The sequence below is a fragment of the Ziziphus jujuba genome, chromosome 11 (genome assembly GCF_031755915.1).
Source record: "Ziziphus jujuba cultivar Dongzao chromosome 11, ASM3175591v1".
Lineage (NCBI taxonomy): Eukaryota > Viridiplantae > Streptophyta > Magnoliopsida > Rosales > Rhamnaceae > Ziziphus > Ziziphus jujuba.
Window position 1 is genome coordinate 8,756,705 of NC_083389.1, and position 13,567 is coordinate 8,770,271.

The 13,567-nt window shown below is 31.8% G+C and overlaps 2 protein-coding genes across 2 annotated transcripts; one reads left to right on the plus strand and one right to left on the minus strand.

Moving 5' to 3' along the window:
- The first annotated feature begins 8,166 nt into the window (after window positions 1-8,166).
- Window positions 8,167-9,808, plus strand: LOC107432094 (uncharacterized protein At3g28850). Its single transcript, XM_016043160.4, has one exon. The coding sequence runs from the start codon at window positions 8,291-8,293 to the stop codon at window positions 9,482-9,484; it is 1,194 nt and encodes a 397-aa protein (XP_015898646.3). The 5' UTR covers window positions 8,167-8,290; the 3' UTR covers window positions 9,485-9,808.
- Window positions 9,809-9,949: 141 nt separating this feature from the next.
- Window positions 9,950-13,276, minus strand: LOC107432068 (subtilisin-like serine-protease S). The gene is made up of 11 exons (XM_025066613.3): window positions 13,181-13,276; window positions 12,984-13,075; window positions 12,778-12,875; window positions 12,489-12,653; window positions 12,264-12,375; window positions 11,652-12,186; window positions 11,464-11,564; window positions 11,119-11,361; window positions 10,917-11,028; window positions 10,582-10,777; window positions 9,950-10,485 (listed from the first exon to the last, which is right to left on the minus strand). The coding sequence occupies exons 1-11, from the start codon at window positions 13,274-13,276 to the stop codon at window positions 9,950-9,952; spliced, it is 2,286 nt and encodes a 761-aa protein (XP_024922381.3).
- Window positions 13,277-13,567: the final 291 nt, after the last annotated feature.

Consider the following 13,567-nt stretch of genomic DNA (forward strand, 5'->3'; position numbering starts at 1 on the left):
AACCACTTATAATCTTATATTGTTATGTATTTATAGATATACAGCTATACTTTGTCCAATATATACATAAAGTATCTGTAAATACAGGTATATTGCTGCACCATCCAATTAATTAAGATTTATATGATTTCTTTAATATATGAATTATAAGATAAATATGATTTTTTTTATTAGAGAACGATAGGATTGAAGTTCGAAATTATTGTCCAAAAAAATAATATACTGAGTTCCCGCATAAACGAATTAATATATATATATATATATATATGATTAATTTTGGGTTTTAACGTGAAACTAGACAGGGACTTGAAGTTTAATTATTGTATGTCCTGGAAGATTTAAGTAGGAAGCAAAAATTAGGATGTTGAAAAGAGCTTTACTTATATCCAACGCTACGAAAGATGTTTCCGAGAACGCCATCTAAAAATATGGAAGAGATTAATTAATTAGGATGGGTCCTAAACTTTCATTTTAATTAAAATATTCCGATATATATTGTGTTGGAGAGTAATTAATGATCATAAAATTAATTGATACGCTTTTAAATACTATACACGTTGAATTAAAAGGAAATGGATGTTATCTGTGTTTTCTCCCTTAATTACTGCCCCTGTGCTCGAGGCAAAAAATAAAAAAATAAAAAAAAAATCAATTAGTTGTTGGAATAAAGTACAATTAATTCCCATTAAAATATTATATATATCTTTACTAAATGCCAGCATGATCAAGTAAAAATATTTATTGAGCCCACTTACTGATCGGATTTATACTTCGTTTTGTTTGATGGAACTCAGATTTAGGCTTAACCTTTTATTATTATTATTATTGGAACTAAATGATTGAGTGGATACTAATTTCTACAGTAAAAAATTATTCACAATTCACAACAGATTATTCGTAGAGGGATTTAATATTAATTTAATTAAATAAGGCAAACCAGGTTAGGTACGATCATGGCCGTCGTGGGACTTTAATTAGGAGGAAAGGAATCTTAGAATAGAGGCCAATTTGGTATGACCCTAAGAATGCACAATGTCAAGAAATCTTTGCAATTTTCTATCAAATAAATCTCGATCGTCAGCTTACGTTTTCCTCTGCATAATCATAATATTTGACATATATATAATATTATCTCATCAATTCTAAACTACGTTAATTAAAAATTAGAATCCACAATAGCTCTAAAAATTTAAAGTAAAGAAATACTTAATTTGTTAAAGAAATTGCGATGTCTTTGCCAATTAGATTTGCAAGAAATAAGCCAATCCCACAATCCACTAGTATCAAGTAACGTGGTCATTCCACCTTTCTTTAAACAAAATAAATGAAAGAAATAAAGAAATTAGTATAATATATAGGTGGTTTATGGTAGATCATAAATAGAGGCCATGTCCCAGTTGGTTTTTTTTTTTTTTTTTTTCTTTCTTTTGGTAAATACATAACCTAGTTTGTTATAAGCTAGTCCTATTGGTACATATATTATTTTTTTCCTTGCGTTGACATGTGACAGTATCCAAGGTGATAAATTCTCATATTTTGGATTCAATCATATCTGAGCTTAAAAAAATTCTCCTCCTCCAATTTTAACTTATATCCAATAAAAAAAATGTTATAAGCAATAGATGTAAAAGAATATATATCCCTATTTTTTCAGGGCCCCGAATTATGGGTATGCAAATACAAAATTATAGCATATTATAATATCAATTGACTTGCAAAAGCCGTTAAATGGGCTGTCATGCCTAGTTAAGTTTAATTATTGTATAAATAATTAAATTTTCAGACATTTGGAAAAGTCACAAATTATTATGTGTGTGCTAATATATATATATATATATATTTATTTATTGAGAGTGCATATAAGTGTATTAAGCATGTTTCGGGCCACTTTTTGCCGTGCCCTCAAATGATTCTTCTTCTTCTATACATATGCATGCGGTTATCAATTGCAATTTGAGGTTCAATTTGATGTCTCGCATAATATAATACCCTTTTCGCGCTCCACATATTCCGTCTCTTTTGCATTTCTCTAAAATTTTGTAACATTCAATTATTTGTTTAGTCAAGTTGATGGGTACGTATACCCTTTACATCCACATTATTGAGATCATGATTTAAGTTATTTTCCATTTTTTGTAATTGCAATTAAAAAAAAAAATTAAGTTGTTTGAGTACCTCAAACTTGGTGTTTCTCTTATTACTATTTTTTTTATAAAGTTTCTCTTATTATTTAGATGCATGACACGGGTATATGTTTATACCAAAAAAACTATGTCACGGACCGTATATGTACATAGGAATTTTTTTATAATTAATGTCGTTTTCAATTTAATACCAAGTTGCCAAACTAAATTTTTAAATTTTTGAATAATTTTCAATATAAATCAGTTCTAGAAGTTCCTATTTGTACATATATATATGAATACTGATCTTTGTTTGATAAAATATTTTGAAGGGGATCTTGAATAGACCAAATTATTGATTTATAATAATTAAATTAACTCACAGTGTTTATATACATCAACCATTTTTATTTTTATTTTTTGTGAAATTACGTGGATCTTTCAAAAATAAAAGATGAAGACCATATATAATCTTTAAAAACTTCAAATAATTAGTATTAAAATGAATTTTATTTTTCAAAAAAATAAAAATAAAAATTGTTTTAGGTATAAAATTATCAAAAAAAGTGTAAAATTAAAATAATGATAAAAAAGGTTTTTAATAAAAATGAGAAGGAAAAAAAAAAAAAAAAACAATCCAAGCGTGTAGGTAAAAACATTGCTGTAAACGTGAAAATTGGAACTTTTTTCCTACTGCTGTGCCACCAATTAAGGCACCAACTATACCATTGGCACATTCAGTCAAGCTTCTAATTATACTTAATTGAACATTAAGTGAATACCCAACTTGTATATAAAATAATATGAAAACTTTCAAACAATATATAATCAATGGAGGTAATCATAATTTCAACAAAAAACAAAAATGGAAGATTCATAATACTCCCTGTGAATCATGTAATTTGAAGTAGTATGGTTTCTCATCCCACATATTACGACAAGACCTAAGTCATTTTAGTTAATACTTATAAAGAAAATAAAAATATTTACTCAAAAAAAAAAAGGAAAAAATTGTGAGTGGGTGATCTGTAATTCCATTAAATTTATAGACATTTATATAAAACTAGCAAAGCAAAAGGATATTATTGTAATTTTGTTCTGATCATATAGAATTAGAAAGTATGAAATCACATATATATATATATATATTGATAATATAAACCATATTAATTATGTATGCACATTTTTTATGGAATTTTTTTTTTCAAGAAGGAATTGTATATATACTTATAAGTTACAAAAAAATTTTCAACAATTTTTTTTCAAGGATTATAATACATTATAAACTAAATAAAAGGAGGATTTTTTACTCAAATCTAGTTAAAGCTAAAACCTAAAACCTAAAAGTGTATTTTAATTTTACTTGGCCAGGACTTTGTGTACTAACAAATGATAAAATCATTTGGATCAGCTCGTCACCATGTGGAAATTTTATAAGATGGGTTTGTCTCGCCTAGGGGATCTAGGAACATTGACCAGCATATTACCTCATACATAAATATTTATATAATATATATATATATTTGGTGATACAGAAATAAATATACGTATAGTTTGCGTCTTCAAAATCAAGGCAATTCTGCATTCCAAAAAAAAAAAAAAAAAAAAAAATCCAAGGCAATTCAAATTTTGTGCATAAAAAAAAAAAAGTATATATTTTACAAGTGATCTTGTCGATATTGACGCACTTGAATAATTAAATATAATAATAGAGAATAATTCAGAATTGAATTAACAATTGACTTGTTCAATTTTATTATATATTATATTATATTAAATTATTTATACAAATTTATTCGGCATTCAAAGTAATTTTTTTTTCTGATAAATAGTATTCAAAGTTAAAACTTTTGAACTTGGGTACAAATTTTCGAACTAAGCTATGTACTAAAGGGAAAACAATGGAATTCGAATTCTAGCTATTGCCCTACTTAGTAGATGGGAGGTCTTATTACTACATGTTCAATTCCTATGAGACCTTTTAAAATTTTCCCAACTTCCAATGTTTGGCTTGGCCTCCAACGTGAAAAAAGAAAATAAAAAATAAAAAATAAAAAACTTTTCTTTCTCTGGGTGGCTTCCAAGCCGAGCCATTAACAAGCCATTAACAAAACATGAATAAAAAAACAAAAAGAAAAAGATTAAAAAGCTAGTGGTAGGGGTCCATTAATTAAGTCCGAGACGACTATAGGAGAAAAAAAAGTCAAACCACGTTAAAATTATTAGTAAATTAATAACAAAGACTTGTTCAAAAAAAAAAAAAATAATAATAATAAATAATAACAAAGACATTTATATTTATAGTGCTCCAACTCCAAGCTACCAATCCCAGAAAAGCAAAGCCGCCTCCAAAAGTGAACCTACGTGAACCATGATGAAGTTTCGTCTTCATAAGCTTCTAGAGATGGAGGTTTTATTTTATTTTATTTTTTTTCCAATAATAAAGTATACTTTTATTTCAAGAGGAACAAAACGAAAGGCCAAATTAGTACCAATACCAAAAAGAAAAGAGGAGGAAAAGAAATAATAATAATAATAATCTGACCCCATTTTTTTTTTTTTGGGGGGTTTTTTTTTTGGCAGAAAAAGAAAATCATAATGAATGAGGAAATATGTTATATACAGAGATATAATTCAAAAACTTTAGTCTTTAATTTGGCTGTGAATTTAAAAACTATTTTTCTAATTTTTAATTTTTAGCCATATACAAGCTTCATTTTTTTATTTTTTTATTTTTTTTTTGTTTGCTGAAACATATACAAGCTATTATTAGTGTATAAATTTTGCTTCAAAATTCAGGTTTCAACGGCGTCGGCCATGGGGAAACAAAGTCATACACGCTGAAAGTGTCAATTTTCTAAACCTTTCCCACTTAAACAAGGTCATAAGCAAAATTCACACAAATAATAATAATATTATTATTATTATTATGATGATAATAATAATAATAATAATGAAAAAAAATAAAAAAGCCTTAATATAAGGGCAGTTATTCGATCCCATCAATCTTTAAAGCTGCAAGACCAAATTTAAACGCAGTCAAATGTTTTTCAGTGGGCTAATCATCCAAACCCCGTATGAATCTGTCACACTTTTTAACGAGAATCTGCTTGAGTGCATTAATTTATTTATAAATGAACACGTTTCTTGGAGTTTTTCTTCTTCTTCTTCTTCTTTTTTTTGGTTTATTTTCCTCCCCATTTCTCAATTTGGTTAATTAATCTGACCCTTACCATTCTTATAAGCAAAGGAAGTAGTTAAGAATTATAACCATAACTATTTATTATTATTATTATTATTATGAAAAGACCAATATGGACTTGAGGAGTTGGTATCGTACTCACATCTTGATAGAAAAAAAGACAAAAATAAAAAGCTAGCAGTTTGCTTTAAAAAAATAAAAAAAATAAAAAAAGGTTTAGCACACGAGAGCTACAGTGGAATAGGTAGATGCAAATTTAGTTAGAAACTTAAAAATGAAATTTTTGAGGGAGAGTGCTATTCATGGTTGGTAGACATGCAGATACAGGATGAGAACAAAGACTCAGTGCTTTAGCTTAAAATAATACATAAAGGTTTCTAGAAGACGAAATGAAAGACAAGTTTGTTTTCATATGGCTAAAATTTCAAAAGGACTTCGTAAATAGCAGCTAGAATCCTGGGGCCTGAAAAGGAACCTAAGACGAATCACATGCTACGAATTACCTTTTTATTTATTTAATTTTCTTTTTCTTTTCAACTTATCATTGCCCTTTTTATACTACTTTTATGTAGGAACAGTAAATGATAAAATGACTAAATAAACTTGAATTTCCTCGAAAGTAATAATCATGTAACATAGTAAAATACACATCATAATGGTTTCTATTACATTTATGGCCAGTAATCAGAACAGCTAGGCAGGGAGAAAAAAAATAATTTTTGGTACAGTGCAGCAAAATTTAAAGCACACTCCAAACCTTTTAAATTATGATAGAAAAATTGTTGCTCATCATGCATGATTACAAAAAAATTTTACATATCCATAACAATTAATTGATTATTATTTGAATAACATCGCTATGAAAAAGGTATGAGATGAGGTATGATGATCATAAATGAATTTTACATTTTTATACGACAATTTAATCAAATACAACTATGCATAGCATTACTATGAGATGGTAATGAGATAAACTATCCACATTCGCTTAGCGCTAACGCCAAAGAGATCGTACAAGCCTACAAGCAAAAGGTGACTAATTATTAAATAATAGAAAAGACTTTTCCTTTCTTTTGCCGCTCTATTCAATCTACCTACAATTCAACTCCTTGTTTCTCATTGCCAAAAGATCAAGTACTGCATATGCCATAATTGACCAAATGACATGTATATCTTATCAAATTGAGGAACATATTTTTTCCAAATTACTCTTTCTATGTATAAACTTTCCTTTGGCCAAGCATGTGCTTTTCCACCCTTACAAAGTGCTTGTTCTATAATTTAACTGGCAAAGGTCTGGGTCCTCTACCATTTGACATCAAAATATATATTAATGATAAATATGTCTCTATATATATGATTTTGATTGCATTTATATATGTATACTCTATTTATGAGATTTATGTAATACCAAGATTCAACTACTCTGATCGGTGTCTTAGTTTTTTTAGTCTTTTGCTCTCCTTTCTACTTCATGAGCAAACGCACGTAGCCTACACAGACAGTTCAATGTTTCCAGTCATTGAAAGTGAGTTTTTAGGACCATTTGCTTTGCTGCGACGAAAAATTCATTGGGGCCCCCCAGTCCAAGTCCAACAGGCAAGTGCTGTGAGTTTGTGATTGGCTAAGCTTCTTCAAATCTTCAAAGTTGCTCATCATTGACTTAGACCTTAATCACTTCACCTTCTCTATTATTGGGATTGGTAAGTTTACAATTCAATGACCATCACTGTAGAACTTATAACGTTTTGACATGTTTTGTCATTGATTTCTTATAAAACAAATGGTTTTGGACTTTAAAACTGTTTCTTCAAGAATACGAAACAAAAATCCAAGATCGTACAAATGGGGTGGGGAATTATTTACGTTGAAAGTTGCATCCAAGCTTACAAGTCCAAGTCCAAATCATATTTATCAAGCTCAGAAGCTTAAACATCTAATTAATTTTAGTCAGTCTAGCTTTTGAATTTATTATGAGTTTCAATAAAATAAATGTATGATCATGTATTTCACAAGAAAAAGGAAAGAAGAGCCTTAGACACGCAACAAAGAAGAGAAAAACATGGCATCCATTCCCAGTGATATAAGCATTTCGTCTTTATTGTCCAAATTTCTCAAGATTTATTATGCATCACTTGAAAATAATCTACTCCATATACCCTTCAGCAATTATACAAATTTTTTTCCATAGCGAAAATCAATTTAGTTTTCAACAATAATCATAACTTGAGGATGTCATCATTCCCATATGTATTTTTAAACATTGGGTCCTTATTACAGTTTATAGTTAAATTTTTGTTATTTTAGATTCTTATTAACTGCAAAATCTTTTATTTTTCAAAATCTCAAATAAATGTGTCAAGGGGAAAAAGAAAAAAGAAATTTTTTTTACTAGAATGACGTCTTTAATGATCTCAATAAATTAAGTCAATAAATTAAGTGTATTATTAAATAACCGATTTTGACAGAAAATTTAGAGCTGACTGTTAAACTAAGTAAATTTGTACCAATATGTGGTCCTAGTATATATTAAAAAAAAAAGAGAAGAAAAACAAAGAAAGAAGCTATAAAAAAAAAAAGAATGTGGTCCAGAAAACTGTAAAAAAGGTAAAAACTGTACCAATAAAATTGAGGGTGCAGAGATCAAAGTTCAAAAAGGAACGGGGTCCGGAACTAAATAATGAAAATTGGGAGGCAAAATTTCAAATAATAACCAAAAACAGTATGGGCTTCCTACAAAAATTCCCTTTCCAATAAATCTAGGTGTTTCACTCCATTCGAATTATCCGACCGTTGGGACCCGTTGCAGACAATGTAACCGTTAAAATTCAAAAAGAAACTCCTATTGTTTCCGACCGTTTTTCCTTCAAATCCTAATCCCTCAAAAACAGCCACTGAGAGAGACACACGAGAGGGAAAAACAGAGAGACGAAAAGAAAAAAAAAAAAAAAACCCACTTTGCTCAATGGGCTGCGTTTCCTCGAAACTATACAGGAAAGAAATCAAGGAAGAAAATTTATTCAACAATGGCGGTCAATGTGTGAACCATGTGGTCTCTCTCACTTCAAGCACATATGGGGTTCTCAAACTGGAGAATAAAAATGATCAACCACAGCCCATCAAAGAATGCGTTGCAGAGGTTAAGAGAATCAAGAGGTCTCCTTCTCGTGAAGACCACCCAGAGGTTATCAATGCGTGGGAGCTTATGGAGGATCTTGAAGAAGGAATACCAGTGTTCAATCAAGCTAAGAAAAGCCCAAAGTCGCGTGCTTTACTTCGAGGGTTTGCGGATATCGATGGAAGAAGTCCGTTGAAGTTCTTCAACCGCATTGGGTCTCCGAAGAAGATGAAGAGGTTCAGTGGGAAAGAGAATAAAAGCCGGATTCGGTTGGATTATAGCCCCAATCAGGTACTGAAACAGAGCAACTCCAAAGAGAATTCTTGCAAGGCTGTGTTGAATTTGAGTTTACCAGTGAAAGGGTCTCCGATTAAAGCGAAAAGAGATAGTTTCGGAACCGATTCGAGTCCTTGGAGATGTACTTTCAGTCCCCTGTTCGATCCAGATCTCGTTGCATCTTATGAGAAAGAGTTGTCCGAAGAGGAAGAACAGATCAAGAGGATGATTTCATCCACACCCAAAATTCGAAAACCGAAATATCCATCCCGAGATTCCGAGTCCATTCTTCAATCTTTCGAGAAAAAATGCCCGCCGGGAGGAGAAAATGCGGTGGTCATTTACACAACCACATTGCGAGGAATTAGGAAAACCTTCGAGGACTGCAACATTGTTAGATCAACCATCGAGTCTCATCTTATCCATGTAATAGAGCGAGATATATCTATGCATTCCGGGTTCAAGGAAGAACTAAGGGGGCTAATGGGTACTAAGGAAGTGAAAGTTCCACTTGTGTTTGTGAAAGGGAGGCTTATCGGGGGTGCTGATGAAGTGGTGCAGTTGGAGGAAGAAGGAAAACTTGGTGTTCTTTTCGATGGGATTCCGACCGCGATTGCCGGTTGTGAAGGGTGTGCTGGATTCAGGTTTGTAATGTGTATGGAATGCAATGGAAGTTGTAAGGTTTTGAATGAAGAACAGAAGAAGACAGTGAGGTGTATTGAGTGCAATGAGAATGGGTTGATTCAATGCCCTGTTTGTTGCTAATCTATTTGGGCTTTTCTCATTTTTTTTTTTTTTTGGATGTCAAGCTTGATTACGTATCTCTTACAACGAGAAGTTCATAGATAAGCTTATTTCATTTGGGAAGTGGGGGTTCTAAAGTGGGTTTTAGACCCTTTCCTACATGGGGCTTTGTTTTGATTGAGATTGGCCTCGTACTACTCGGTATTGGTTCATTTTTTCTTTTTTCTTTTTTCCCCACACTATTATTGTATCTCTTGTTGTGTGCAGTTTGAAATTTTCTTTTCTAATGTAGTTTATGATTTATGGCAAGTATTATTTTAAGTTATGAACATTAGCTTTCTCTTATTACTTTCCTTAACTTTGTATATGTACAAATCGAAACCTCAAAACCAAATTACTACCTAGACATATAAAATAAACTAACTAAAAGAAAATCTTAAATTCTTTTCTAGACAATTAACCCTCTATTACAGGATTCCACAATTCCTAAAAGGCAACATTTATAACAATTGGACTCCTTACATTGTGGACACCATCAGTCCAAGTAATGCTCCCATAGACATATCCCCAGGCATTGAATGGCCTAAAATCAATCCGATAGGTTGCCTTTGTTGAATTATTTGAGAAATCAAGAATATCTGGTGCCACACTGAGTTCCACTCCTGGAGGATATTCAATGTAAGCCTTATAAACTTTTGGATCATTTTCTTTGCCTTTGTATGTGACTGTCCGATAAACTGACATTGGACCATTCATACGTCCAATACCAATGGAAGGATAATTGAGATTGAACATAGCGAATTGAGGATTGCATTCCACCTGCTTCCCGATAAGATTCTGTAACTGCCCTTTGCTTGCACCATAAGTGCAAAGAAAATTAACAATATCATCAGTGTCGAAGTCATACACAAGGCCTGGATCAAGAGCTTGGTTAGGATTTAGGAGTCCTGATCCAAAGTCAAAAGGCGTTGGTCCTCCTGAGCCAGATCGAATTAGACCTCCTGTGTTATCTTGGATTGAAGCTGTTTATCAAAGAGATATATATAAAAATGTTAAATTGTGATAATGATTATCACAAAAACTATGTTTTAAGAAATGCTAGCTGTTGCTGTGGTAACCTGTTGTCATTATAGCTGACATAATTTCCGCAGGACTCCAATCCTTGTTTTGAGCTTTTATGACTGCTGCTGCACCAGAAACATGAGGGCAAGCCATTGATGTACCGGAATCCATCCCATATACAAGGGCATCAGGACTTATTCCAGAAGCAGGGAACGCTGCTAAAATGTTGACTCCGGGTGCAGTAATGTCAGGCTGCAGATATATCGTTTTGAGGACACAGAAATACAATTTCAAATTATCATTCTTTGTTATTGAAGGATGAAATTCCAATGGTTATGATGTAGAAACTTTTTCATTGTTTGGAAAGGAATAAGAAGGGAAACAAGCCTGCCTTGATGATATCAGGTGTTATCATATTAGGCCCTCTTGAAGAAAAATGAGCCACCACTGGATTTGGTTTGACATTGATCTCCCCATAATATGAGAAACTTACAACTGGATTACTGAACATGAACAAATAATTTGTTAAAACTACAGATATACGTCTTAATGAACAAGAATAATAATAATAAACGCAGAGATGTAATGCAAACCTTGAACTACCCATATAAGCATCGAGTATCTGTGCATCGTCATAACCAATTATAGAAGTAGAGATGGGAAAATTATATAACCACTGTCCACCTGCATCAATTTCAACAACGATTACTCCAACACCTCCTCCTTGTGCTACCTCACTTGATTTGACCAGTGGTTCCTCATTCGAGTTTTCCGTTGTACAAATCACGATCTTTCCTCTTATAAGCTCATAATTGAGTGTATTAGGCTTACAATGACTGGAAACAGATAAAAGTTGATCATTATCATCATACGCATCTCTGGATTTGCTTAAAAGAGGGATCTAAAAACTAAAAGAAAAACCAAAAAACCATCATTACCTTGCTTGCATAAAATCTACTCCAGGAGCTGTAGCCCAGCTTCCATATATAACTGGATGATAGCCTCTTAACATTGCTTGTGGTACATTGAACCCATAACCCTGTTAAATCACAAAACAAATAAATTCTTAGATTAGGTCGGTATAAAGATAAGTTTTGATTATTCCAGTGGGAGCGACTATCCTAACCTTCAATTGTTGTCCATTCCCAAGGGTAACAGAGGTGTAGAATTGCCTATCAATTGTACCTGCAGCAGAAATGAGCATCCAAGGAGCAATATTCGCAACAGTCCCGTATCCTTTATTTCCTGCATTACCCCCAGCAAGAGAAACAAGAATTCCTCTCATGAAAGCATGTATGGCTCCCACGGAAAAACAATCATTAAAGTAAGCTAGGGGTTCTGTGGGACAAACGGATATGGTTATGATATCAACTCCGTCGTGGATTGCATCATCGAAGGCCTTAAGGATATCACCACAATCACATTCATTGTGCCAACAGATCTTGTAGACTGCTAACCGGGCCTTAGGGGCACCACCGCGAGCTGTTTGGTTACCGAAGCCTTGCGTGTACACGTTTACTTCTGCACCGGCTGCTGTTGAAGCTGTATGACTGCCATGCCCGTAATCATCTCTTGGTGACATAATTACTGGTCCTTTAGCATCCAGAGGACCATTGTCTGCCACATAGCCTTGATAGTAGTAACGAGCTCCAATTATTTTCCTAGAAAAAATTTTTAAGACAATAAGTTTAACCATTTTATAATGTAAACTTAAAAACTTGATCAATTAATTACTTACTCGTTGCAGTTGTCTTTCGTGAATCGTTCTCCTGTAACACATTCTCCTTTGAATCTTTTTGGCACAGGACCTAGTCCTTGTGGACTAAAGCTCTTGGACTCTGGCCAAACACCTATTAATAATGAAAAACGAAACCAAAACACTAGTCTTTATTAATATGACTTGCAAAATTAATTCAAGATTTGATAGCGAAACAAAGTAGTGTTGATTAATTCTCTTACTTACCGCTATCAAAATGGCCAATAATCACATCATCATGTTGTTTGCTGTCTGTTTCAAAGAGTTGTTTAGTTTGTTGTGAACCATAATCATTAACCAAAAAATCCCACGACCTTGTGGTATGAAGACGATGGACGGTACTTTCGAAAATTGAAACAACTGAACTGCTTTCTGCAACATCAAATTTCATAAACAAATTAATTTCAGTAAGAAATTATATACATATTTATAAATGTATCTTTTCTCTTTTCCTTCATATTTATTAACACCTTAGAATTATTAGATGATACAATACTTGATAATTTGTTGGCTTGTTCTGGTGTAAGCATTGCAGAGAAGCCTCTGAAACTTTTTGTATAATGATGAACTGCAACCTTTTTGGCTTCATTGATACTGAAAATGTAAATATAATTATTAATGTTTTAAGCAGAATTTGTTTGTTATTTTTATATTTTTAGAACTCAAAAGGTTTTTGTTAATTTTGGACTATATTCCAATTACCTGCCAACAACCGATGAAAGCAATTCATGGTTACTGGATATCACAGATTCTGAATCTGGATATGAATGCTGCCCCATGAACACAATATAATGCTGCAACATTTTCAACGTTAAATATAATATAAAGATACATTTCTCAAAATCAGTTTGATGATTAGTGAAAAAAAAATGTAAGTAAAACCAAGAATTAATACAAACCTTTTCAGTTGGAGCTCCATGAACTAAAAACACATTAGTAGAAGAAGAGAGTATGCGAAATGAAAACAAAACCAAAATGATACTGATGAGCCTCATCTTTTTCTAGCTCATAAGACACACAACTATGGTGAAAGAAAAAGCATGTGAATCTTTGTATATTTATAATTGGCCTATAACAAACTAGTAATGATTTCCTCATTTTCAAAATTATTCAAACTTGCTTTCTTTTTTCATAATCCCTTATTATCTTTTACAATAATATTTATCCACATAGAAATCATTTTGATTTATCCTTTTTTTTTCCCTAATATGATTACTGTTCATCCCCTCTTAAATTGTTTAGAAATTTAAAATTCAAAGTATGCAGACATACACCTTTGTAATATA